The sequence below is a fragment of the Acomys russatus genome, chromosome 20, assembly GCF_903995435.1.
Source record: "Acomys russatus chromosome 20, mAcoRus1.1, whole genome shotgun sequence".
NCBI lineage: Eukaryota > Metazoa > Chordata > Mammalia > Rodentia > Muridae > Acomys > Acomys russatus.
In genome coordinates, this window is record NC_067156.1 from 52,061,806 (window position 1) to 52,087,678 (window position 25,873).

General features: G+C 46.3%; 2 protein-coding genes across 9 annotated transcripts in view; both read left to right on the top strand.

Moving 5' to 3' along the window:
* Znf532 (zinc finger protein 532) overlaps window positions 1–14,179 on the top strand; it is a 116,270-nt gene extending 102,091 nt beyond the window's left edge. For 7 of the 8 annotated variants that reach the window (XM_051163453.1, XM_051163456.1, XM_051163451.1 and 4 more), the window contains 3 exons: window positions 9,122–9,234; window positions 10,607–10,772; window positions 12,065–14,178. In XM_051163453.1, coding sequence (XP_051019410.1) covers window positions 9,122–9,234; window positions 10,607–10,772; window positions 12,065–12,559 — 774 coding nt within the window. In that variant the 3' untranslated portion in view covers window positions 12,560–14,178. Of the gene's footprint in view, window positions 1–9,121; window positions 9,235–10,606; window positions 10,773–12,064 lie in introns of all 8 variants that reach the window. The other variant, XM_051163459.1, reaches the window with a different exon arrangement.
* Window positions 14,180–23,116: 8,937 nt separating this feature from the next.
* Window positions 23,117–25,873, top strand: part of LOC127204451 (O-acyltransferase like protein-like) — a 46,950-nt gene continuing 44,193 nt past the window's right edge. Inside the window, exon 1 of the mRNA XM_051163464.1 lies at window positions 23,117–23,264. Within this exon, the coding sequence (XP_051019421.1) occupies window positions 23,117–23,264 (148 nt within the window). The remainder of the gene's footprint in view (window positions 23,265–25,873) is intronic.

A 25,873-nucleotide genomic window follows, 5' to 3' on the forward strand; every position in this document is an offset into this window, starting at 1 on the left:
CATTCTGGAACTATGTAAAGAGGGTGTTCACATGCCATGGGATTGTTTAACTTGCAAGCATTTCTTTTATGCAGGCACCACCGCTCTTCAGTAACATTTACCACACTGCAGAGTACCTGCTATAAATAGTGTACGTCATGACAACTGAAGCTGGTTTGTAGCGGGAAGGCATCTCGGAGGAGCCTTAGGCAGTATGAAAGCAAGTGTTCTGTGAGGGCTACTTTGAGTTCAGATTCCAGCTAGGATTCGCCCTTAGAGGCCCTGTGAGCACAGTCAGTGATACAATGCCAGCCTGCCGTAAACGAGGACACGACTAAAAGTTAAAATCCCTGATGATGCTTAGAGAAGTGAGCATCTTTGAAGGACGTGTGGGAGGAACGTGAGTCTATGTGCATCAGCTTTGCGAGTGTGTGGATGTGGCACAGGTGATGTGCCTAGAAGTGTCTGTGGGGAGATCGGGACTAGGAGGGGGCAAGTCCCAAGACTAACGCTCCAGAGTACACTGTGTGGGTTTGCCCCTTAGCTGGGCAGGAACTAGAGGAGAAGGGGCCATGCTGGGATTGCAGAGATCTGGAAGACCCCAGAGCTAAGAGATGATTGCTGTTAGTCTAGAAAGGTTTTGAGTGGGCCTCTGGGAACCTGTGCAGAGGACGGGTGTGCCGCTGTCTGCGGTAGCCGGAAGTGAAGCTTGGATTTTGCCATGAGCTTAGGAAGAGAGTGCCACGGAAGTACTCCCACACCTGAGTTCACACACTCAGTCTCTCTGTTCCAAGGGCGATGGTGTCTGAGATCCAGACCCTCTGCAGATGTTCAAGGACTTCACAACCTCTCCCACTCTCATTTGCATCTTCAGCTTTTTCCCAAGCATCTGTGAAACCATTAAAGCAGGCAGTGGTGCCGCTTACCATACGGCAGAACAAAAATCCTCACAGCTCGGCTGTCTTCTTCTCTGTCTCCGTCTTGAAGATGACATAATATCACGGAGGGGTCAGATAGTTAGGTGTCTTTTTCAAATGCAGACATAAAAAAGGGAAACCACTCTCAGAAATTATTATTGTTTTATTGTTATTATTGCTTTTTGAGACAAGTTTCTTCATGTAGCCCTGGCTGTTCTGGACTGGCCTCAAACTTAGAGACCTACCTGCCTCAGCCTCCCAAGTGCTGGGATTAAAGGCATGCCTGGTATCACAGCAAATAAATTTAACAACCTAAGTTGTGCCACCATGCTCTTCTGCAGAGCTCTCTCATGGACAGCTGGTGGAGTTAGCACTCACCTGGTTGCAAGTCCTAGCTCCCCATGCACAGCAAGCTATGGTGTCCTCATCCACTGGTGAGAGAAGGACAGTACACGGGGTGCTGCGTCTGCAGGAAATGTTCCTGGAGAGCAATGGAGGTGAGCTGGCCACGGCCTCAGCCGAGCTTCCTCAGGTCATCAGAGTGTCAGAGACAGGCCAGAGGTAAGAGGTCCTGGTGTGAGCCTGGTCACTGGAGGGGTTCCTTGTTGCTACAGTGCCAGGTGTTGAGGTGTGTTGAAGAGTAGTGTCTGCTGAGCTGCCTGGGGCCTTTTGAGGCTTATCTTGCCCTTGGAGGCTTTCTGTCCTTGTTCCCAACTGGTGCAGGTTCCCGCTCCCAGGGCCTTGCTGCTTACACCCTGGTCATGGATTCTGTTCTCAGAACGTTGGGCAGGAGTGTCTCCATCTTTCCCCCTTTGTCTTTGTTCTAAGTGTTCACAACAGTGTCTCTTTACAACTACTCTTCTCAAAGCCAGTTTCTCTCTTCTTAAGCTCTGGCCTTCTGGCTCGGCCTGGGCCTCCCATCCCCTCAGTGCTGACCTGTGGAGGTCTCCAGGACCTTTCTTGTGATCATGTCTTCTTGTCCAGGGCACTTGTCTGCCCTACAGTATGTCCTTTTCTCTTGGTTCCCTTCCCTAGCGACAGCTCCTGCTCATTCCTAACCCTCCAGCTGTGAGCGGTGATATGTCTCTCTCTCAGAAGGTTCTTTTTTTTTAAGAACACATTTATTTTGTGTGTGTATGCACAGATGTGGAGGTCGGAGGACTGTGGGAGTCTGGTCACTCCTTCCACCCTGTAGGTTCTGGAAATTGAGCTCAGAATGTTAGGCCTTGCTGCAAGCACCATTACTTACTAACCCAGCACCCAGGCACTTAGAAGTGAAGTAGCTCTTAATGCTCCCAGGTCTGGATCTCTGATGTCGCTCTCTCTCCAATCCCAGCCTTGACCAACTATCTGTTTACCACCTGTGTAGACCTCCAAGGCCTTTCACAGTGTACCTAAAACATAACTTTTTAAAAAACCCAGCCTCTACAGGACATCAGGCAAATCCTCTACCACTGAGCTGCACCCCCAACTCCAAGTGTGACGAGTCCTCTATGTTCCTAACTCCACTTTTCTCCAAACCTCCCCTAGTTAGTAGTGGGGAATTTTCTTCTGTCAGGTGCCCATGCCAAATAGTACGGACAGATGCTTGATTCATCCCCCTCCCATTGTCACCTACATCAACCTGCCCACAAAGGCTCCCAGCAGCTCACCACCTTTGAGAACTGCCAAATCCACCCATCTTCCCTTTCCTCCTTCACAGCCCAAGCCCAGGGCCCATATCTGTTCCTTGGAGTCTTGTAGGACTGCTTCTAAGATTTCAGATTGACCCATTTACCATATGTTTACCACGTGACTCTCGCCTTCAAACCTCCTGGTGTCTTGTCACATACCTGGTAATCTCTAGCTCTCAGCATGAGCCCAGGTCTTCCAATCTGTTCTGTGGTCTTGGTTCTCCCCTACCCTCGCTCCATAGAAGACTGCATCAAAGACTTGACTGGGCAGTTTACATATGGTCGAAGGGTATAGCCTTCCTGAGGAGTGAGGGAAACAGAAACCTATTTTGCCCATCACTGCCAGCACTGAACAGTAGGGGTCTGTCCTGGAGATGGGTGCACAAGCACCCATTTGTGCTGATAGGAGCTGAGGATAATATATCAAAGAATACCAAAGAACCTTAATATTTTCACAGCCTTTAAGCTTCATAGATGATGTTTAGAATACTTGGTTAGCTATAGAGACATGTGTCTATAATTATCAAGAAGTTGAAATAATGTAAATGGTTAATAGAAGATAAATTCTAGCCCACTTATGCAATGAATATTCTGTAAAATGTCTCTGTCAACATATATTGTATATATTACAAGTAAAAATAATTGTTTTTATAAATATAAGTAAAAATGAACATCTATATTGCAAAAAGAATGGTATGAAGTATAGCTTTAGACTTGGCCACTGTTCAGTAGATGAGGTTAGAAGCAATCATTATTCTATTTTGAAGTAAGCATTTGTTTTTAATTTTTACATTGATTGGGGAGATGCTTGTGTGCTTGCGTGTGCTGTGGTTTGTGAGTGGAGGTCAGAAGACAATTTGTGGAGGTCAGTTTTCTTTTTTAAGCTGAGGCATTTGGCTTGGCAGCAGGGACAGTACCCACTCTCCTTGTTACTTTTCCTTTGGGGGTAAGGGGAGGACAGGGTTTCACTTGTAGCCTTGGCTGTCCTGTAACTCACTATGTAGATCAGGCTGGCCCTAAACTCACAGAGCTTTGCCTGCTTCTACTTCCTAAGTGCTGAGATTAAAGGTATACACTAGCATACCTGGCCCTGTTATATACAGTAAAATCAAGAGAAGTAAATGTAGGCCAGATACTCTAGAGGTGCCGTCTTGGGGATGCATGGGTGTGAGCACTCCATCCCAGTTGTTGCTCTGTGACTATTGGCAGGGTTTACTGATGTTTCTGGTGCACACATACACACAGATGATTGGCATAGTTACACTGTACCAAGGATTTCTGAAAAAAATAAAACCAAGGCTCCCATGATGTATAACTGGCAGCTTCTATTCCCAGGGAGCCTTTGGAGGATAAAAACACCCACTCCTTTAAGAAAACCCAAAGCATTGTGGGTTAGATACACCTGCAAGTAAATGCTGTGTCAATTAATTAAAATGATTAATATCGAACCTAATGTTTTCACTAGCTTTATTAATCATTTTCTTCAAACTGGCAATCTTGATGTCCATCAGCTGGTAAATGGGTCAGTGAACTAGGGTATAGCCATATTAGTAGGACATTCTCTCAAGTTAAGCAGGAATACACAGGAGAATTAGCTGTGTATTGGGCTGGGTGCCTGTTATGCTATGGGGTGGCCCATTTCCATGACAGGTACCCAAAGCAAATCGAGAGGTGTGGAAAAGAGGGCGTGGGTGGGCAGGGCTCAACATAAAAGGCGCATAGGAATATATGGAGAGTAACATACATGTCCTGTACCTTGACTGACATGACCTAACTCAACTGTGTCCATGTTTTTTTTTTTTTTAAACATTTAATATATATGTGTGTGTGCGCATGTGCCCCAGTGAGGACAGAAGAAGTTGCAGGCAGTTGTGAGCTGCCTGATCTGGAGACTGGGAGTTGCACTCCCATCCACCGCAAGAGCAGCAAGTATTCTAAACCACTGAGCCAGTCTTGCACAGCCCACGGTAGCCTTTATTCTCCCTCTTTTGTCTCCCAATTGCTGGGATGAAAAGTGAGCTCTGACGCTTAGCACTGCACAAAATAGAAAACTGTGCCTCAATAAACCTAACTTACTTTTTTTTTTTAAGGCAATAGATCAGAAAAGGTTTGCTGTGCATAAATGCTGCACATGTCACAAAATCTAAACACAAAGGAATACAGTGGAGTCTTATTTCTACTTTTACACGTCTTAAGATTCTTTAGATAAAAGCCCTGTAGTAGTCCCGCCTCTATGGCTTCCCTTTCTGTGTTTTGTTACCTGTGGTCAACTGCAGCATGAAAACATCAGGTGGAAAATTCTAGGTGTGAACAACTCATAAGTCGCATGATGAAGTCTCGTGCCGTCCCACGCTGGAGCAGCTGAACCATCCCTTTGTCTCGTGTGCCCTCCGCAGCTGCTGCCCACACGACTCACTCGGTGCCACCAACTGCCTTGGTGATCAGACTGCAGTGCTCATGTTTAACTGACACTCTTTCAGCACTGCTGGGTTCAGAGCACATGAGTAAGGCGCTCCCACTCTGATACGCCAAAGAACGGCCACGACACATTCTTTAAATGCACACATTCTCAGAACTTTCAGGAGCATGCGTTACAACTGTTGTTTTATTAGTTCATCTCTTACTCTACTTAGCTGTACACTTAACACAGGCGGACGTGTATAGCTTGCCCCTGGCTTACTGTGGTTTGCCATAAGCTTTCAGCTTTGTAATGGGTTTGTGAGGTTATTAAGTTCGCTTTCTACTTTTGGACAGTTCATTGTAAATCAAATATCTGCCTGTGGAGAAAAGAGCAGCCCCCACACAGCCTCCATTCAGGCATCCTTTGGGAGTCTTGGGAAGCTTTGGGGGAGCCTGGGGGTTTGTAGGGAAGACCGACTGTGAGGTGGCCCAGATCCTGAGTGGACAGGTTCAGAGTTTAGACGTTAGCAATGGGGGCTGCTGCTGTGATGTGGTTCCTTTCTCGGAAAGCATTGAGCTGGAGCTGCAGGGGTGTGTCAGTGTGGCTTGGGAACAGCTGGCACCCTTTAGCCCGTTGGCATGCCACTATTTCTTGATGGCTGTCACGGGGGCTTCTTGAACATTGGTGGAGCATGGGCCTGCCTTGTTTTCATTAAATTGTGAAACCCATGTTTTCATTTAATCCTGAAAGGAGTTTTGGTCATCTTCTGTGCTAGTGGAGGAAGGCAGTGGAGTGGCTGCCTTCAGATCGGCCTGTCCCACCACGCCTGGTTATGTGCTGCTGAGGTATACACCGAGTGAGCACGCTACCAAGTGAGCCATGTCCCCAGGCTATGTCATCTTGAAGTACAGTTCAGTTTTATATGTTTTCCTGACCTCACAGGTTGCTAGCTCTGCGAAAATAGACTCAGCAGGCTGCTGCTCACCTCCATCCCCTGAGGGCATCCCCACTGGCCTTTCTTTATTAAGGGTTTGATTTTGATGTTAATATATTGGTGTAATGAGGGAGAAAACACTGAAGCCGTTGCCATGGGAAGAGTCCAGGCTCTCTGTCCCTGTGCTGTCTGCTGTGCTGCTCTGGCACGTTGACTTCCTTTCTCCGTCTGTCATTTGACAGAGCTTTTAGAAAGCTGTCTTGTGTGTTTTAACTCCAGGTTCATCTGACATGTACAAGATTTTGTAGAGAAATTAGGTCTTTGGCTTTTTAAGTACTGTTATTAAAACAACTATTTGTTGATGATTCTGTGCTTAAAGCTTTATTCTGAAGTGGTTATTTGTTCCCTCTTAGTCTTTGGCTACATTAGTAGATGAAGTAGGGATTACTAATGGTTTGCTCTGTGTAATCAAAATTTGCTATGGTGTGTGTTTATAATCCCAGAACTTGGAAGGAGAAGCGTGCATTTGAGAACAGCCCAGACTACATAGCAAGAGCTTATTGTCTCAAAAGAAAATGAGAATTATGAGGGGGGAAAACCCTGGAGATGTCTTAGCTGCTTTTCTGTTGCTGCGACAAAACACCATGACCTAGTCAGCTTACAGAAGAGAGCATCATAAATGGGCTCATGGTTGATATGGTGGGAGCCAGGATCAGCTGAGAGGTCACATCTTGATCCATATTTAGGGGCCAGAGAAAGGCACACTGGAATGGCACCTGAAACCTCAGAGCCCACCTCCAGTGATGACATGTCTTCTAATCTTTACCAGACAGTTTCACCAGTTGGGGACCAAGTATTCAAACAGGTATCCCAGATACCTGTGGGGCTGTTCTCATCCAGAGCGCCAAGGAGAGATGGCAGCTTGTCTGTCTCAGAGGCAGTGGATGTATATACTTTATTCTCGCTTTCCCCATAAAATCTTGACCACAAAAATACTTTTAGTGTTAAATGGAGATGAGAATTCTCTCCTTCACCTATGTGTGGGCTCAAGGCTCTTCTGAACCCCCACCGAACTTTTCTGCTTGGTTAGAAATCCAGCTGTGGCAGTGAACATTGTTAACACTAGCACTGGGGAGGCCGAAGCGGGAGGAGCGCCATGAGGTTAGGGCCAGCCTGAGCTACATATCTTATTTCATAAACAGAACAAGCCTGACCCCCACTGTGCTGATGTAGCCCAAGATAAGTAGAGAGGATTTCCCAGTGTTCCCACAGCACTGCGCAAGGAAGGCACCGTGGTGACTTTAGTTCACAACTGGGGAAGGAGTGGCGTTGTTAGCCAAGTACAAATCTGCCTGGGGCCACACAGCTTCCAATCAGAGAGATAGATGCCAGCCGTACTTTGATTCTGTAGAGCCAGACTGTCACCAGTTAAATGGGTTTGATGTTTATTATATACATCAGATGATTGAGTTATAAAAAGTGTTTTCTATTGTTGGTACTGTCAATAGTAATGTGTCTCGTATGAGAACCGATTCTCCACAGCCTGCCTTACTGAAGACTGAGACAAATTTGGTTCCTTTTTAGAGAATAACAGCCCTTAGAGTTTAATTTCCTTGTGATACGGCAGTGTTTGGTTTTGGACTACTTGGACATGCCCAAAGCTTTCTCTTAAAGCTTAACCTCAATTTGCTTCAAGGGTCTTGCACAGAGGGACATCTGACTGGCAGGACTGTGTCCCTAGATGTAACAGGATGTTTTTTATCAAGTATGATAGCTCATATGTAAATACTCTCTCATATACATTAAAAGGCAGCCCACTGGAAATGTCCTTCAAGGTTCTGTGTTCCCAGGAGAACTACAAGCAGCATGCAAAAACAGGGTCTACTAGAAAACTCCTCTTAGAGAGTGAGTGGGCACTTAGTCATCAAAGAGAAGAGCAAACAAAGGTTTGAAACATTTAAAATCAACCAGTGGGGCTGGAGAGATGGCTCAGAGGTTAAGAGCACTGTCTGCTCTTCCAGAGGCCCTGAGTTCAATTCCCAGCAACCACATGGTGGCTCACAACCATCTATAATGTGATCTGGTGCCCTCTTCTGGTGTGCAAGCAGAATACTGTATACTTAATAAATAACCAGATCTTTAAAGATAAAAAATAAATAAAATCAGCCAGTGATTTAACATAGCACACTGAGAAAGGGCAAATTTCCCACTGACAACAAATCAAGTGATGCTTTTACTTGGTAGTTATTGAAGTAGTTGGTGTTTTCACATTTTGTCTACTTGTAAAAACAGTAATTTTTAGCCAGGCTTGGTGGCACATGCTTATAATCCCAGTACTCTGGGTGTCAGAGGCAGGTGGATCTCTGTGAGTTTGAGGCCAGCCTGGGCTACAAAGTGAGTCCAAGAGAGCCAAGGCTACATAGAGAAACCTTGTCTCAAAACAAAAACAAAAACAAACCCAACAACAACAAAAAACCCAAAATTCAGTAATTTTCTTAAAAATAAGATTTCTATTCTATAACAAATACCTAGATATTTGGGTTAGATCAGAAGTGTAAGTGTTTAAGGAGATAAAAAATTCCACCCCCTAAAATGAGCTGCTTCCTGGATGGCCCACTACTGCACTGTAATTGCGGTGTTTTTAGATTTTATCTAAATGTGTATGAGTGTTTTGCCTGAATGTATGTCTGTGTATCGTGTGCATGCGGTGCCCACAGAGGCTAGAAGAGGGTGGCATATTCCCTGGAGCTGCATTTACAGACAGTTATGAGCTGCCCTTTGGGTCCTGAGAATTGAACCCTGGACCTTTTAACTACACAGTAGTTCTTAACCACAGAGCCATCTCTTCAGCCCTGTAATTATAGTTTTTCAAAGAACCTTATAGCTTCGTTAGTCTTTATGATGTTTTAGGGCTGCCGTAGCTCAGTGGTAGAACAATTACTTGCTCTGCCTGTGTCCCAGCATTGATCAGCAGTGCTGCAAAATGCCAGTTTAAATACACGAGGTGACCCAGGCATAGTGGCTCACACCTGTAATCCCAGCACTCGGGAGGCAGAGGAAGGCAGATCGCTGTGAGTTCGAGGCCAGCCTGGTCTACAGAGTAAGTTCTAGGACAGTCAGAGCTACATAGTGAGACCCTATTTCGGGGAAAAAAAAAAAAAATCAGGTGATTTTTGCCTTCGCGCTGTTAAGGGACCCTTTCTTCTCTCCTGCACAGCAAATGAAGAAGCACCCCTGCCGCCAGTGCGACAAGTCTTTCAGCTCCTCCCACAGCCTGTGCCGCCACAATCGTATCAAGCACAAAGGCATCAGGAAAGTTTACACCTGCTCGTAAGTCACCGTGTCTGCTGTGGGTACACAGAGAAGGGGTTGTGGCCCAGAGAGCTTCTTGGGTTTTGCCACTTACTTTCGGTTCCTCCTGTGCTCTGGTGTCTCTGGACTCTGCTTCAGTGGATTTGTTTCCATCGTCACGTGTGAGAGTGGCATTCTTCACACATATACACACACTGTGTTTGTATTGGAGTGCACTGCGCTTGCCAGGTGCACAGGGGATGAGACACCCCTCCTCCAGCTGATTTATTAATAGCCACAAACCTAAGGAGGAAGACAACGGGATGCCCCAGCGAGGCAGAGTGCTTGCTTTATCAGCCTGACAATGCAAGATAAATCCCCAGGGCCCACTTAATGGTGAAAGGGAGCACTGACCCTCCAGGGTTGTCCCAGGCACACATCATGGTATGCACAAGCACCCTGCACGCACACTGATAGGGTCTCGCTCTTTAGCCTAAGCTGGTCTCGAACTCAGCCTTTGCTTCCTGCTTTTAGAATTACAAGCATGTACCAGCACACTGGGTTGTTTCAGTGCTTTTCCTGACATCTGACACAAAGTGACCATAGTCACTCTGGTCCTTAGCCTATTTGAACTTGTTTTTGGACTGTTTTCTTAGTCAATTAAAGCCTTTCTAGGAAATCATTTTTGTAGTGTACAAGACTTAAATAATTTACCTCTCATGGATAGCAAGCTTTCTGCATTTTAATCCAATGAGTGAATAAACATTGCCGTGTGCAGGCGCAAGTTGAGCTTTGAGGAATCTAAGCCAACATTCCATCTTGACGTGCAGAGGGGACAGAGGCTCAGAAGAGGTCACTGGCAGCCAGAGGCGTTGTCGCTCACATACATTCCAAGGGCTGCTCTGAGCCACTGTCGAGAAAACTTAGAAAGTTCAGCAGTCTCTAGTTTTGTTTTAAGATTGAGGCCATCTAGAATTACAAATTAAATAATGCTTAGGCAAATCTAGATAAACAGATATTCTGCCTGAACCAAAGTAGGCTGCACCTGTGAAGGCATAAAAGCCACTGAGGGCTGGAAAGAGGGCATGGCATTTAGGCGCCCATGCTCCTCTTCCACAGCCTCCACTACATCCAGCTCCAGGCTGTGCCTGTGTACATGGAGCACGCTGTATACACAGACCTTATTTATTTTATTTTATTTTATTTTATTTTTACAAAAACATTTACAAAAGCCTAGGGGTAGGACCTTTTCACACTAGGGAGTGGGAGTCACAGCAGCACTGTTTATTTTATTTGGAGGCCCCAGTGTTAGTTTGCCTTTCTGAGCCTCACACATGTGCTGTTATCCAGGCCCTTCTGCAGTGAGCAGCCCCTGGCAGCCATAGCTCCCGTCTCTGTCTTGTGCTCGCAGACACTGCGCAGACTCACGGCGGACCTTCACGAAGCGGCTGATGCTGGAGAAACATATACAGCTGATGCATGGGATCAAGGACCCTGACGTAAAAGAGCTGACTGACACGACCAATGAGGAGGAGGAAGAGGAGGAGGAGGAGACGGAGATAAAGGAAGATGCCAAGGTCAGACAGCTCAGCTCTGTTCCTTCACTGTCTGTCACCCATGCCAGCGTGTGTGCCCTATTCATTCTCATCTGCATTTTGTGTGGTCGTAGCTTAAGGGGCCAGATCATGTCAGGCACCACAGTAATCCCCTTGCAGCCCTTCCCAGCTCCTAACTGCTCCTGACAAGTATCACTTCATCCAAGTCATAAAATTATACATGGACTTAGGGAGTTATCTCTTGATGCTCGTCACTGGCTGCGTCAGCAGTGGCAGGTGTCAAAAGGACTCTTTCATTCCCTTTGGAATGGTAGAAGATGAGACCCCATGCCCAAGCCACATTCTCTGTATGGGTAGTAGGCTTCAGTCAGCTGACAGTGTGTATACACAGGGGCTCACGCGCGAAGCACTGAGTGTTCTGCTTGCTGTTGGAGTTACGGGAAGCGGTACACAGCAGTTATTGCTGGCTTTGGTGCCATGCAAATCTAGAAGAGGCTAACATGGTTTCTCAAGGCACACATTAACAGTTAATCACTGAGCATGCACCTTAGCTCAGAGACAGAGCCAGGTAGGCATGACATTAGGACAGGCCTTCCCCACAGGAAGTTGAGTATATGCAGAGGCAGCTGCAGGTGTAGGCCGTGAGAGTGATGCCCTGGTACACAGGGTGTAGAAGAGGCAGAGACGTGTGGGATTTAGAAAGCTAGGGAGACGGAAAAAGGCATCTCCAGAGGGCACACAGTGACAGGAGGGCCAGAAGGGCAGTTGCCAGGCACAGGAGCAGGTGCAGAGTCCATGGAGTCTTTTAGTAATCTGTCCAGTCACAGTGAAAGCATGTGCCCATGGCCTCTCCTGTGAGGTGCTCTACTCCGCCTCCCCTGGCCTAAGTGTGCTATATTTCCCATCTCAGTCCAACCTGGCATCGTCCAAGCGTACAGGCCTTGCTCCTGCCTGGCCTTTCCCACTCAGTTAGCTGAGGCAGATGCACTCATCGCCTGTTGTCATGGCCCCTCCATGACCATGCATGTCCTCAGGACCCTTGCCAGTGTTTTCCCACATGAGCCCTTTGCCTGCCCTTGCTTTGTCTTCCGAAGGCCACAAAGGTACTGCTATGCGCAGTGACTCCTGGAAACAAAGAAATCAGAGAAATGCTTCCTATTTGTGGGGTGATGGTACAGTGTGAATTCACACTGTGAAGGCCTCCAATCCAGCGTCTGCTTTCCTTGCAGCCTCAGCCTTCCCTGCCAGGCATAGAACCCACCATCTCCCGAGGTATCATTTTGTTTGCTTTGTCTTGGTTTCCCCCAACCAAGGTTCCCAGTCCCAAGCGGAAGTTGGAAGAACCAGTTTTAGAATTCAGGCCTCCCAGAGGAGCCATCACCCAGCCGCTGAAGAAACTGAAAATCAACGTCTTCAAGGTTCACAAGTGCGCCGTGTGCGGCTTCACCACCGAGAACCTGCTGCAGTTCCATGAGCACATCCCCCAGCACAAGTCAGACGGCTCCTCCTACCAGTGCCGGGAGTGCGGCCTCTGCTACACGTCCCACGTCTCCCTGTCCAGGCACCTCTTCATCGTGCACAAGCTGAAGGAGCCTCAGCCTGTGTCCAAGCAGAATGGGGCTGGGGAAGACAGCCAGCAGGAGAGTAAGCCCAGCCCCGAGGACGAGGCCGCGGAGGGCGCAGCGTCAGACAGGAAGTGCAAAGTGTGCGCCAAGACTTTTGAAACGGAAGCTGCCTTAAACACACACATGAGGACACACGGCATGGCCTTCATCAAATCCAAAAGAATGAGTTCAGCTGAAAAATAGCCACAGAGCTTCCACGGGAAAAACCCCAATCCACATAGGAATTGAAAACAAGACATTTTTGTTACCAAAAGTTTGCAGTATAACAGAATTAACAGTACTGTCTCGGCTGTCACAATATGTTCTCTGTCCTATTCCCTGACTCCTCAGATGTATCCCTCCCCATAAGTATTAAGGCAGTATTTGAGTTTTAAAGAATTTGTATATATTTAAATAACTTTTTATACTCTTTGTTACATGTTTGTATCAGTATTTGGTGGAAAATGTTTTGAGGGTTTTTTTTTGTGTGTGTGTGTGTTAGGATTTTACTTTTTTGTACTGTTTCTTTAAAATGGAGTTCTTAGTACCAGGGGCAGTTCCTGAATTCAAACCAACCATTTTGTATGTTACAAATTTGAATAAGTTCAGTAATTACAGGCTATCATGCCTTTTATAGTGTTTTTAATTTTTAGAACTCACCACATAAATTGTAGGTGATTGTGGGTCTTACAACACTAGCAACTTTAAAGTGTCTTAGCACCACACTCTGTGTGCCTGCTCCTAGCAACCGAGGGCTCCAAGGACAACAGCACCCGGGTGAGGGCATGGTCTGAGCCATCTCAGACAGCATCTAAAACAGCCTTGCAGACCTCTTCTTCCTCACAGTGGGTAAAGGAGGCTGGGAATCCGGTAAGACATCCAGGCATCCCTGATTCCATGGGAGAGTGAGGAAGAAGGGATTCATAAAGGGGAAAATGGAGCTGGCGATTTTTTTCTGAGTGAATTTGCAAGACCGACTTACAGGGCACGAGGAGACAAGCTAGGAAAAGGCCAGCCTGTGGTTAAAGTTGAAAGTCGCAGTTAGACCTGTAGCTCTCTAGTCAGGTTTTGTCATGGAATTCACCAACTATTTCAGAGACACACATAATAAGAGCATCAAGTATTTCTCTGGCTCTTGATAGGAACAAAAAGGCATGATTGACTTGACCCTTTGCCGTCTACACAGTCAGCGTTTCCTGTTCTGGGTGCTACTGCCAAATGTTCTGGTACTTAGAGTCGGGATGCACAGCCTCACCACCGACCTAGCAATGCAGCAGCCTGTACTCTGCAATTGGCCATAGACGAGCCGCCAGGCGTCTAGAGTCATTTCTGCCCCCTCACGGCCGCCTGCCTGGAGCACTGCCCAGGTGCTCTCTGGTCACTTCCCTGTATAGTTCTCTGGGAAAGCTATATATCTTGGTTGTTGTTTTGTGTTTTCCGTTGCATTTTACATCTTGTATTTATCTCCCGATATGTTTTGTACTTTTTCGTTTCGTTTTTCTAAGTGAAGAAATTCATTTGTGTATATAGATACTTGCATGCTAGACTTTAGTCCCGTTCAGTCCCTTGAAAGGTCTTGCTGCTGTTGGGTGTGCACACTACATCCATTGTGACTGTATTCAACCCATTTCACATGTAAATAAATGAGGAACAGCTGGCCCTTGAGGTTCTTCAAGAAAGTTATTGGTGGGTCTCTGACATGGAATTTGGGAAGTGACTCATTACCAGGACAGGCTACAGAATCTTGCAGAATTCTTTTCACTCTAAAGAATGGCTTACTCATTCTCACCAGTGACCAGCTAGCTACTCGGCCACTGTCTGTTGACTACATCCAAGGGCGTGAGAATATTCCTCAACTTGAAGTGTGAATTGCTGTCACTTGCTACATCTGTATTGCTCCCACTTGTGTTCATGGCACTTTCACACGTTCCTGCATTTGAACCTTGCAATAAGCCTGCGTGGTGGCCACGCAGGTCTGTACAGCCTACAGTAGAGGAGGTACAGTCGAGGAAGCTGAGCTCAGGTCCAGCTCCTTGCCTGAGCCCTCATAGCTGGTAAGTGGCTTTGCATATTAGAACCCAAATATTTTGCTCTCAATCTAGTACTTGCTCTTTGTGGTTATGTATATACTGACAAATATTCATTTATTCAATAAATAAAGTTATGTGCAAAGTACAGTCAAACTTCTGTTTGGGGCACTATGGTTTTTTAGAACCTATTTCTACTTACGTGTTTGGGCGGGTCTGCGTGAGGGTAGCACACAGGCGGGTAGCAACAGGTGCTGGGGAAGCCAGCCCGGTCAGTCTGTGAGGCTTGAGTTCCTGGAGGCCTACAAACCACTTACCTGGCATGGCGCTGGGGACCAGACACAGGTTCTCTGCAGAGCAGTACCCTAAGCTCTGAAGCACTATAAACCATCTCCAGCCTGCACTGCGGTTTTTATAAGATAACCTGGAAGTGTTTCTACTTTTAAATAACCAGAATCATTAAACAATGGGGAATTAAGATCTGCTGAGTGTTTAAGGGCCAGAGGAATGGCTCATTTAAAATGCCCCGAGGTTCAAAACAGAAATGGAAGGCCTGTACACACAGGGAAGCCTGGCCAGTCAGTTCCTCTGAAGAAGGTTTGGGGACAGAGCTTGAAGTTTCCCACACTACAGTGGCAATTAGTTGCTGTAGTCTGTGGCAGTCAGGGAAGAAATGAAGAAGGCTTAGACAAGAGGATCAAATGCTGACTTAGTAGACATTCCAGATAGAGGACTAGAGTCCTGGAAAAGACAGAACGGACCATTCATGACCATTAGTTAAGTCATGCACATTTGAGTTAACACAGTGCTGACCAAGAATCCATATGCTGGCACTCGGTCCCCATCCATCATCTACTGGTTCCTGCCTGTTAAGGGTAGGTATTTGAGAGAGAAGGTATAGCAACTAAGTGTCTATGGCTTTCTGTTGTTTTGTTTTGTTAATTTCCAGTGTCCACTGTGAGCTGACTAAGGGAGGTGTGGCTCCCTGACACCTGACCCCCATTTTCCCACTGGCTCAAAAACTGAAAGGTGAGCCAGGTGCAGTGGTGCACACCTGTAGTCCCAGAACTTGGAAGGCAGAGGCAGGTGGATCGCTGTGAGTTCGAGGCCAGCGTGGTCTACAAAGTGAGCCCAGGACAGCCAAGGCTACACAGAGAAACCTTGTCTTGGGAAAAAAGCAAAGCAAAGCAAAACAAAACAAAACTGAAAGGGGAGTGTGCAATTAGATGCAGTGGCCCAGACATAACAGTGAGGAAAAGTAATGTGTCCCTAACTCAATGACCAAAACCAGGCACGTGATTCCTAGAGAGGCAGGAAGGACTATTTTCCATGTGTTTAAAAGGCTGATAACTAGGCAGCACAGTGGCAAGCTCAGTATAAGGACTGGACACAGGATGTGGCAACAGCTGGCCAGAGGCTTCTGCTAGTTACAAGGCAAATGTCTAAGGTAGGAAGGAGAGGGTTTTATACAACTGTGGAAAAAGAAGCTGAGTGAGGAGTTTCAAACTCAGTATTTCTCCTGGAGATTTTAGGTTGGATAATATTAAAAGGTTGTCTCTAGTTTGGCAACTTTGTTTTATCAGTAATAGTAACAATACCACCCAAGAAAGAAGAGTAACAAAATGATACCAAACTAGAAAAGGGAAAATGTAGGTTTGCTTAGTCAACATTGTCAGCAGATCCCTTCCACCCAGTGTGAAGTTTGAAGACACTTCACACCTCCTGCCGTGGCTTTGCCAGGTCATCGACAGCTTCTCTGGCCTTGTGTGATCCCATTTTGGATCTGACCAACAGTGAAATTCCCACTTGACAACTTGATGCAGCCAGTATGAACATAAAATGTACTAATAGGCTCATTCTATGAGCACTTAAAAAATAATGCCCACTTGGAAGGGGAAATGAAATGTCCTGAGGAACTCACTATGACTTATAGGTCTCGTAACCCAGGACCACGGTCTGATAATACACTGTGCCAGATGCGTGGGCAATCTCGTGCTGTGGTGTAAGCTCTGAACCTCAGATCTTCTGGTAAAACCTTGCCTCCTCTTCAAGCGTCCTTAAGCTCGACCCTCCTTAACTGGCTCCTTCGACCTTCGGTCTCCTTGGTGCTCCCCCCACTGTGAGCCTCACACCTTTACAAGTCAGTTGTGAGCATATGGGTGTGATTACAAAACCCGTAGATGCACAAAACACGAGTAGGGATTCAAAGCCACAATAGAAAACCACTAGACCACAAAGGAAGACAGGGGGAGGAAGATGGTGAGTAGACCGAATCCACAAGGCAGAAAACAAATCTGGCCCGCCGCAACCTCAACTTCTCAACTATCACTGTGGCTCTGTGTGCAGGCATTATATTCCCCAATGAAACAGCCAGCTGAGTATCTTTTTAAAACCTCGCCTGGATGCTGCCTCTAGGAGAATCACGGTTACAGGCACACAAAGACCGGAAGTGACAGGTGTTCGTGCAGGAGAAACGAGAGACAGGCCTACTTAGACAAAATAGACTAAGTGAAAAACCTAAAGAGACAAAGATGCTTCGTAGTGGAAAAAGTCAATTCATCAGCAGACTGTGCCAACTATAAATGTAAATGCACCCAACACTGAGCCCCTGCGTAGCCCTTGAGCCCCTAATAAAATATGAATGACTTTGAAGGGAAAGATATTATAATACAAAATAGCAGGGACCGTAGTTCCCCACAGTCTACGAGGGCCATTCCCAGACCGAGCCATTAGGGAAATGGACTTTTCGCTACTCTGGATCAAATGGACCTAAAAAAAATATACATTTTATTCCATTCCGTCCAGCACCAACAGCATACACATCCCTTTCAAATACACAGGAGCCACTCCACGACAGTTACTACATTAACTACAGAACAAGTCTGAACAAGTTTGGGGGACTGAGAACATCAAGTGTCTTTCCTGACCGTCACGTATGAAGATAATAACGGAAGTCTTGAAATACTCACTTAGAAATTAGGAAGGAAACCATGAAGTTGGATACGTGAAAATGGAAACAATAAACCCAAACCCGTGGGATACAGTAAGAGCAGTTGTAAGAAGGGGATGCATAGCAGTAGACACATCTCTACTGTGACTAGGAACTTCTGGGCCCGCCTGCCCATTGTAATGCTGTAGCTTGCACCACCCCCAAAATGCTCATTCTGGGCCTCAGGCTGGGTGGCTTGGTCATGAGGCTAAACTTGAAACTTGGTTACAGTCCCTAAGTATTCAATTCTCATTTTATCCCTCTCCACAGGCCTAGTGGGCCCTCATGATTATTTTAGTATGTACTCAAGACACTGCACACACCTGTGACCTTAGAACGTGGAAGGCCACGGCAAGAAGACAGCCATGTTTTTTTTTTTTAAGCTGACCTGGGCTGAATAATGATTTCAAAGTCAGCTAGTACTACCCAGAATGACACCGTGTCTCAAACAAATATAAAGCCCGCCCCCGCCAATGTATTATGTGAGGAAACTTATAACTAGCACCTATTTTTCTGGGCATCAGCTCACTTACGTTCTCTGTCTTCTGTGGAACGGCAGATCTGGGGTGTCCAACTTAGAGCTTGTTTCAGTAAATTTCCCAGCAGGCCACAGCAGTTTAGAAAAGGTTTAATTTAGCTAGGTGTGGTGGCACACACTTATAATCCCAGTGCTCGGGGAAACTGAAGCAGGCAGATCTCTGTGCGTTCGAGGCCAGCCTCGTCTACAAAACCAGGATAACCAAAGCTACACAGAGAAAAACAAAACAAAACAACAAAGAGAAAGAAAGAAAGAAAAGGGAGAAAGAAAGAAAAGGCTTAACTTTAGTGATATTTAAGAAATCTTATTAACTTTAGGATGAATCACATCCATATGTGTGGGTTTGTGCTGTGAGTGCAGCACCAGTGGCTGGAGTCATACGTGGTCATGATCCACCTGACATGCGTGCTGAGGATCAAACTCTGCTCCTCTGCAGGAACGGAATGTGCTCTTAACCTCTGAGCCATCACGCCAGTCCTGGAAAGGCTTGACTTTAAGAGAATTCAGAAAGCTGTGCCCTGACACAAGGGCTGCTGAGGAACTCAAGGGCTAGCTGAGTGCATCTCTCCCCTCAGGCAGGAGACAGCTAAGCAGTTCTGGGCAGACAGCCATGGAACAGGGCCCCGTCAGTAGCAGGCATGACAGGAACAGGCCACATCCATTGCCAGAACGAAGGGACAGAATGGGGCAGAGGCGGTGGCTGAAGGCTACCTGTGCTCTTGCCAGCATGTATTGTATCCTTTCAGGTAGGCTGAGGGTGGACACAGTATCAGATCACCAGGTTTGTCGTGGATAGTTTTACTTGAGGAAACAGAACAGCGCTTCCCAGAAAAACACTCTTCACCAGCTTCTAAGTCAGTCCAGGAGGCTAGCTCTGAGTCACCACATGACCCTGTTTATATTACTCCAGATGTTTAGAGGAACTGTTATTCAGCAAGCTGCTCATCCCAGACTTTTCCTCCTAGATGTTCTGTGTCACGTCTGTCTCTAGACACAAGAGCAGCTACCAGGTTTGCAAGACTATGTTGGAAATCACTGTATTTAGAGTCCCCTGTGACAGAAACAGTAGGCTTAGTTCAAGCTATTCTCTGATCGTCATGTCATGTCAGGCTTAATGAGACCAGTTATTTCTGAGAGTATGTGTGGCCGAGACCATGCAGGCACAGTTTTGCTGATTGGAGGGGACAGCGTGAGACTGACCAGAACCAGCCAAGCAGAGCTGCACTAGGGAGCTCACTGTAGAATGGATCACGTCAGAAGGTGGACACGGACTACTCCTACGGCCCTCCTTCTCCTCTTGCTTTAACTCTCCTGTAGAAGCAGGGGCATTTTAAACATTTTCATTCTGGTAGCCATGGCTGTGGTGGCTGCCCTTGTTTGGTCAGCGGGCAAGAGGCTGGCCACCTTTAAGGGATGTGTGAGCCAAGGTTGGAGAGATGGCTCGGTTGTTAAAGAGTGTTTGCTCTTACAGAGGACGTGATTGTGGCTTCTAGTGCCATATGGTGGGTGGCTTATACATTGCAGCTCCAGGGGACCTGACATCCTCTCCTGGTCCCCAGGGACACCTGCACTTCCATGCACGTAGTCACACATAGAGACAAACACACATTTATTTTTAAAATAAAAATAAATTCTTAGTGGGCTCTTTGTAGCCATCTTGGATGCCTACATTTGTGGGACACAGAAGTTTAAACTCTGCTGCCCTCTGAATAAGGCTCCCAACCAACATACCAGTGCTGGCTATTTTAGAAGAGACTTCAGGATAACTGGAAATGAAGCTGATCCCTGTCTCCTTCCCACACATCCTGTCACAGGAAGGGCCTCCTCTCCCTCTGCATCCTCCCACCAGCTCTCTGACTTTGCGTTCATCTCCTACGTCCCCATCCCACAAGCTTGCCACCACTGGCCCCTCCTCTGCGATGCTCTTCCGCAGTTATTTTCAGGAAAGCTTTCCATACCTTTCTATTCAGTGCAGAAGAGCTCTGCTACAAGAGCCTTTCCCATTTCCGTTCGCTAAAACGTGAGCCTGCCAGAGGGTGGTTGTGTTGCATCCTTGAAATCCCATCACTGGAGACAGGAGGATGATGAACATGAGGCTAGTCTGGGCCATTTAGCAAGATCTTGTTTTGAAGAATGCGTTCATGAATGAATGAATGAATGAATGAATGAACGAACGAACGAAGCATTCTGGCCAGCTGCCCACACACCTGCTACATTAACCTGCCTCTTTGTGCTTTATCGTTTCCTCTTCCCGACATCACCCCTGCCTGATGCTGACAAGTTGTCCATTTACTAACCGTCACACTCTGTATGAGCCCTCTCAGCGTTTCCACAGCTTTGCTTGCTTCTTAATACAAAGACCCATTTCTTCTCATGTCTCCACCTCGGAGCCATAGAGGCCAGCTACACTTTCTCTGTCACATTGACATGTGCTTTTGTCAGCAAAGACAGATCCTTGATTTCCCAGCCCATTGCCAAACGCTGAGGTCTCGTGGCTGCTCTTTCATTTCGCATAGCCAGCTCTGGAAGGAAATGGCCTTGGCGTTCAGAACATTAGTCAGCTGAGGATTGCCGCTTTAGGAACTGATGAGGGCCTCTTGGCAGGAGAGGAAGGCAATATTTATTTTCCTGTCCTATTTTTGTGCTAGAATGGTGGCTTGCATAAATCGAGCCCTAAAATATCCTTGTGAAATGACTGAGTTCCTTTAACTTTGAGTAGTCATAATTTTATTTTATTTTATTTTATTTTAGGAATTGGGACGAACATTGGAGGGATCTTAAACTTTTAATTATCCAAAAGTAAGGTTGTGTTTGTTTGTTGAGATTGTGTCTTGTTGCTAGATTGACCTTGACCATTTGATCTACCTACCTGTCTCCTCAGGGCTGGGATTCCAGGCATGGGCTGTCATGCCTGGTGTATAGGGTGCTGGAAACATAGCCCGGGGCTTCTTGTATGCTAGGCAAACATTTTCCCCACTGGGCTATAGCCTCCGTCCCTGTCACTGTGATTTTGGAGTGTACACCAGCAACTATTTTATGACTAAATGCAAGGTTCAGAGATATTTCTGTTTAATCATTCATAAATATTCAAATGAGCTAAGCCCCTTTTTTTGTTGTTTTGTTTTTTTTACATCAGATAGGAGCGAAAGATTTGTTCATCATAAGTCACGTCTGCTTTTTTTGTTTTCTTTAATTTAATTTCTTCACATTTTGGTGCTGGGGTGCAGTTCTTGATATTGAACCTAGGACATCATTCTTGCATGGAAGGCAAGCAGTCAGCCATGGCCCCGGCCCTGTACACACTTAAAAACAATGACAAACACTAAGGATGTGGTTAGCAACTTTCCTGCGATACTTATGACTGAAGAGTTTAAATGTTTGTGTGTCCTGGGCTCTAACTTAACTCTATAAACACCCCTGGGAGGTCAACGATTTCACGATTTTCACAGATGGCAAAACCGAGCTGGCTTTTGATGGGCCTGACTCACAAGCCTGTGATCCCAGCTACTTGGGAGAACGAGGTGGACCACAAGCTAAGGGTTGTTTAGGCTACACAGTGCGCTCAAGGCCAGCCAGGGCAGCTCGGTAAGACCCTGCCTCAATGTCAGGAGTAAAAGGAGGCCCCACCAGTAGGGAGCTTGCCTGCCAGTATGAAGTCCTAGGTGCAATCCCCACAGCCATGCCAAAAAAGAATTTAAAAAACTGCGCCAGCGTCTCACAGAGCTAGAGAGTAAACCTTGTGGTATGGACTAGTGAGCAGGGAGAGGCAAGTGGTGGCACAGGAAATGGCCATGCCCTTCTCTGACCTGGGAGGGAGCCCAGGAGGGCTTCCAAGAGGAGCCAACAGGGGCTTAAAGAATAAGTAGAAGCTGCCCGGGAGGTGGCTGGGAGGGCGAGGTGCTCAGCACAGAAGCCTAACAACAGGAGTCTGATCCCTGGAAGCTGAAAGGAGAGAAGAGATTCTGCCAAAGTTGCCTGTTGACCTCCACACGTGTGCACACTGTGAATGCACACATCTTACACACACACACACACACACACACACACACACACACACACACCTTTAATTTAATTTAAATTTTCAGACAGGGTCTCACTTTATAAGCCAAGTTGGTCTTGCGCTCACAGATCCACTTGCCTGTGCCTTCCAAATGCTGGCATTAAAAACATGCCTCCTCATGTCCGGATATAAACACTATACTTAATTTTTTTTTTTTTTTTAAAGAATAAGGAATAGATGAGTACTGCTTCTGAGGAGGCTGGTGAGAAGGATTCTCCATATAGGGTGTCCTGAGGGAACAAAGGAACCAAAGTGGAGAGTGTGTATGCGTGTAGAACTACGCACACACGTGTGCATTCTTTTGAGGCCAAGTCCAGCGGCCCTGGGGTGCTATAAGATGTTCTAAACACGCAGTAGAATGTGCAGCTGAGCCACGGCTACCCACAGGATGTACTCAGGCAGTGTGAATAAGGTGTGTGGATGTGTCACTCTACAAGCGAAGATGCAGCGGCTCCTACTGAAAGACAGCCTTTAGGGGGTGAGACTGTTTACCTTGTGACCCACAACATTTTGTTTTCTTAAAGCATATGAACAGTCAGCATCACTTTCCTTCCCTGATGTGCTTTCTAAACCTTGGGGTGTGGGTGGGTGTGCATCTGCCTGGAGCAAGAACTCCTTTTCCGTGGTCACAAGCGTCACTCCCAGGTTGACGCAACTCTCAGGGCCCAGTGAATCCATTGTAGGTTGCATAACCTTTTCCAAGGGTCATAGAGAAGGCAATCTTTTACAGGTTGGATTTATCATCAGTCTTGGGTGACACCCTAATATTGCTACTCCACATCATCAACATGTTTTGTTCTTTAACTCGGAGAGATGCACGAGGCCATGTATCCAGAGAGAGCTCAGTCTTGTTCCTGGGAGCTGGATATGTTAATCTGCATAACTAAAGGGAGCCAGGTGGCCAATGGCACCCCATCCAGGAGTGCTGTCTCACTCGACAATGACAAATTGTATATAAACTGGTTTCCATGGTTTATCCGTCCGCTTTGCAGGTGGCTGAGGAGATGCGGTTTGTTTCTCTGCTTGTTAAGGAGTGAGAAGAGTCACATTTATGTCCCCCCGCCCACCGCAACACATTATAGACAAGGGCTTCATAAATATCAGGCCCTTTGTCTAAGAAGGGAGGTCAATCCTGACAGCTTGAGAAATGACGGCCTTCACTTTGCTGGCTTGCCTGCACTGTCTATTACCTTTTGTTTCTCCTGCAAGAAACATTTCGCTCAAGTGCAAGCAAGACACTGACAAATTCCTTTCTGATCTGAATTCACTGAAGCCCAAAGAATATGCTCTGAGAAGTAAGTAGGTTTCCTGCCCGTCTGGGTAGCTGAGCACTGAACAGGCTGCGGCACTTGCTAGAGGCATACTAGACCAACCCATGAGAATTCAAACCCACAGCAAGCGGGAGAGATGACAAAGCTGTGATGGGGGAAGGCTGTAAAAGCCAGTGTAGAAGCGCTGTTGTGAGGAGAGAATTGTTCTTATACATTGTGCACGTAACTAATGAAATCAATAGCATTTTATTTTGCATGGTGTGCCTAAATGTCTTTCTTTCTCTCTCTCTCTCTCTCTCTTTTTTTTTTTTTTTTTTTTTTTTTTTTTTTTGAGACATTTGATCTGCTTTGATAGCGAGTTGCTTTCTTATTTAGGGAACCCAGCTCATCCATTCTGTGCTGATAGGAGATTCTAAGGCGCATGTTGGGAAGGGCACGAGCTCAGGCAAGCAGCGAGACTTCTTTGCGTGTGCTTTGTCTGGACTTCAGATAGTTGCAGCTTGGCTTTTGTGTGTTTCTCAGAATTATAAACATACCTTTCTGCCAGAACAGAGGCTGAAATCAAATTAGTTTTCAACAGGGCATCTCTCCCAGAATAAGATTCACTCTTATTGTTGATGGAAATTACGAATGAGAAAAATGTAAGAACTCTTAAAAGCCAGTTAGGCTAACAAAGCCATTTCTATTTCTTTTTAGAATGCATGGACTCTGTTCTGTATTTAAATCTATCTGTATCATAATAGAGAATAAAAATAGAACACTCAGATAACTCAAAATACTATAACATTAGAAGCAAATCCTGTTCTAGACAAGGTCAGACAGCCTGGAATTTGATGAAAGGTTGGCGAAATATAAACCCATTTAAATTAATAGATTATTTGGTTAAGTCCTATTCTGGAGTTGACTGTGTTTCATAACAATACTTGGTGAGAGCGATAGGGGATGTTGCAACTGAGCCAGGCAACTGGCCAAGAGACTCCAGAAGGTGTGACAGCAGGCACAGCTTTTTGGTATTAAGGCAGCGAGTACACAGCCACCAGCAGTCACGGCCACATGAACACTGTCGGTCCTGCAAGTTTTACAACCCATGTGCTTTCCATGTTCCGCCTGCAGGCACCTGGAAATTAAAAACCTTCATTTTTCTCTTCATTAAAACAGAAACTTCTCAGGCTAAGGAGACATGGGAAGGCGCTTTACCATGCAAGCAAGTAGAACTAAGTTCCATCCCCAGTGCCCACACAAGAAATCTGGGTGTGGTGGTCCACCCTTGTAATCCCTATGCTAGAGAGGCAGAGACAGGTGGATTCCTGAGGTGTACTGGACTGCCAGTTTACCCAGGCCAGTGAGAGACCTGTTCCCAAAACCAAGATGGGTGACCCTAGAGAGACAACACTAGGGTTGACTTTTGGTCTCCATATTTATATACACACATACACATGAACCTAACCCCCACCCCCACTCCCCCACCCCAGCCGCCAAGCATATACACAAAGTTCTCCCGAGTAAATGGTTCAAGGAAGAACTGAATAACTACGTGGGTGGATGGATGGCTGTCAGTTTACTGCAATGAGCTGGTGTATCTCTCTGTGGTTGCTCTGACTTGGCCTCAGCTCCTTTGACATGTCTGAGACTTTTGAGCACAGAATGTGCGATCGATCTCGGTTTTCATCAGGATTTTCCTGGTGGACACATGGAAGGGAAGCTAAGAAGAGATAAGAGTGAGTATTTGGGCGTAAATAGTGGCACTTTTCAGAACCTTGCATAGGATTTGTCCCCTTTGGGCTCCTCAAGCCCCCTCTTTATGGGAGGAAGAGTTATTGCCATCTAGTCTGTGAAGGAAGAAATAGAGTCATAGAGTTGCAAAGGGTTTTGTGTGAAATAAGTTGTAGGAATACGGTTTGAGTCTGTGCCATCTGATCCCCAAGCCCTTCCCTGCCTCCATCCACACAGATATCCCTAAATACATAAACGCAGTCTTCTCAGTCTGCATGGTGTTACCTGTATGAATGTTTTGAGTGCTGAGCATTTGGTATTGGATAGCCAGTTGGTGCGCTGTTCCCTGGGGAAGACTACTCTTCCTGCCCTCAGCACTCCTTAGTTGCCTGTAGCTCTTTGTGTAGGGTTAAGGGCACTTTAGCATGTCTGTTGGTGTTACCCTTGTTCATCTCACATTTAGGCAGCCCTGTTGGTGAGAACTTGTGGACGTTACCAGGAGACACAATCTCAGGGCAAACCTCTCTGACCCTCTAGCCCTTCCAGTCTTCCTGTCCCCCCCACCCTCCACCCCTTCCACAATGATCCCTGAGCCTGAGGTTTGGGAAACATATTGTCATGTATGTACTGGGCACAGGCTCCACAACTCCACATTCTGATTAGTTGTGTGGTCTCTATTGCTGTTTTTTGTTTGTTTTTGTTCTGTTTTTGCAGTGGTCTCCTTCTATTGCAAAGAAGGATGAGACTTATACTCATCTGTGGGCATAAACACAGACATTTAGTTTGCACTGTGTTGGCTTAGTAAAGTGGTGGTTGTAGGTTCTCCCCGAAGATCCATGAACCCCCTGGCCCTGAGTAGGTGCCTAGGTTTCCAGTACTAGGTATGATTTCCCTCTTATTGAGCAGGTCTTAACTCCAAT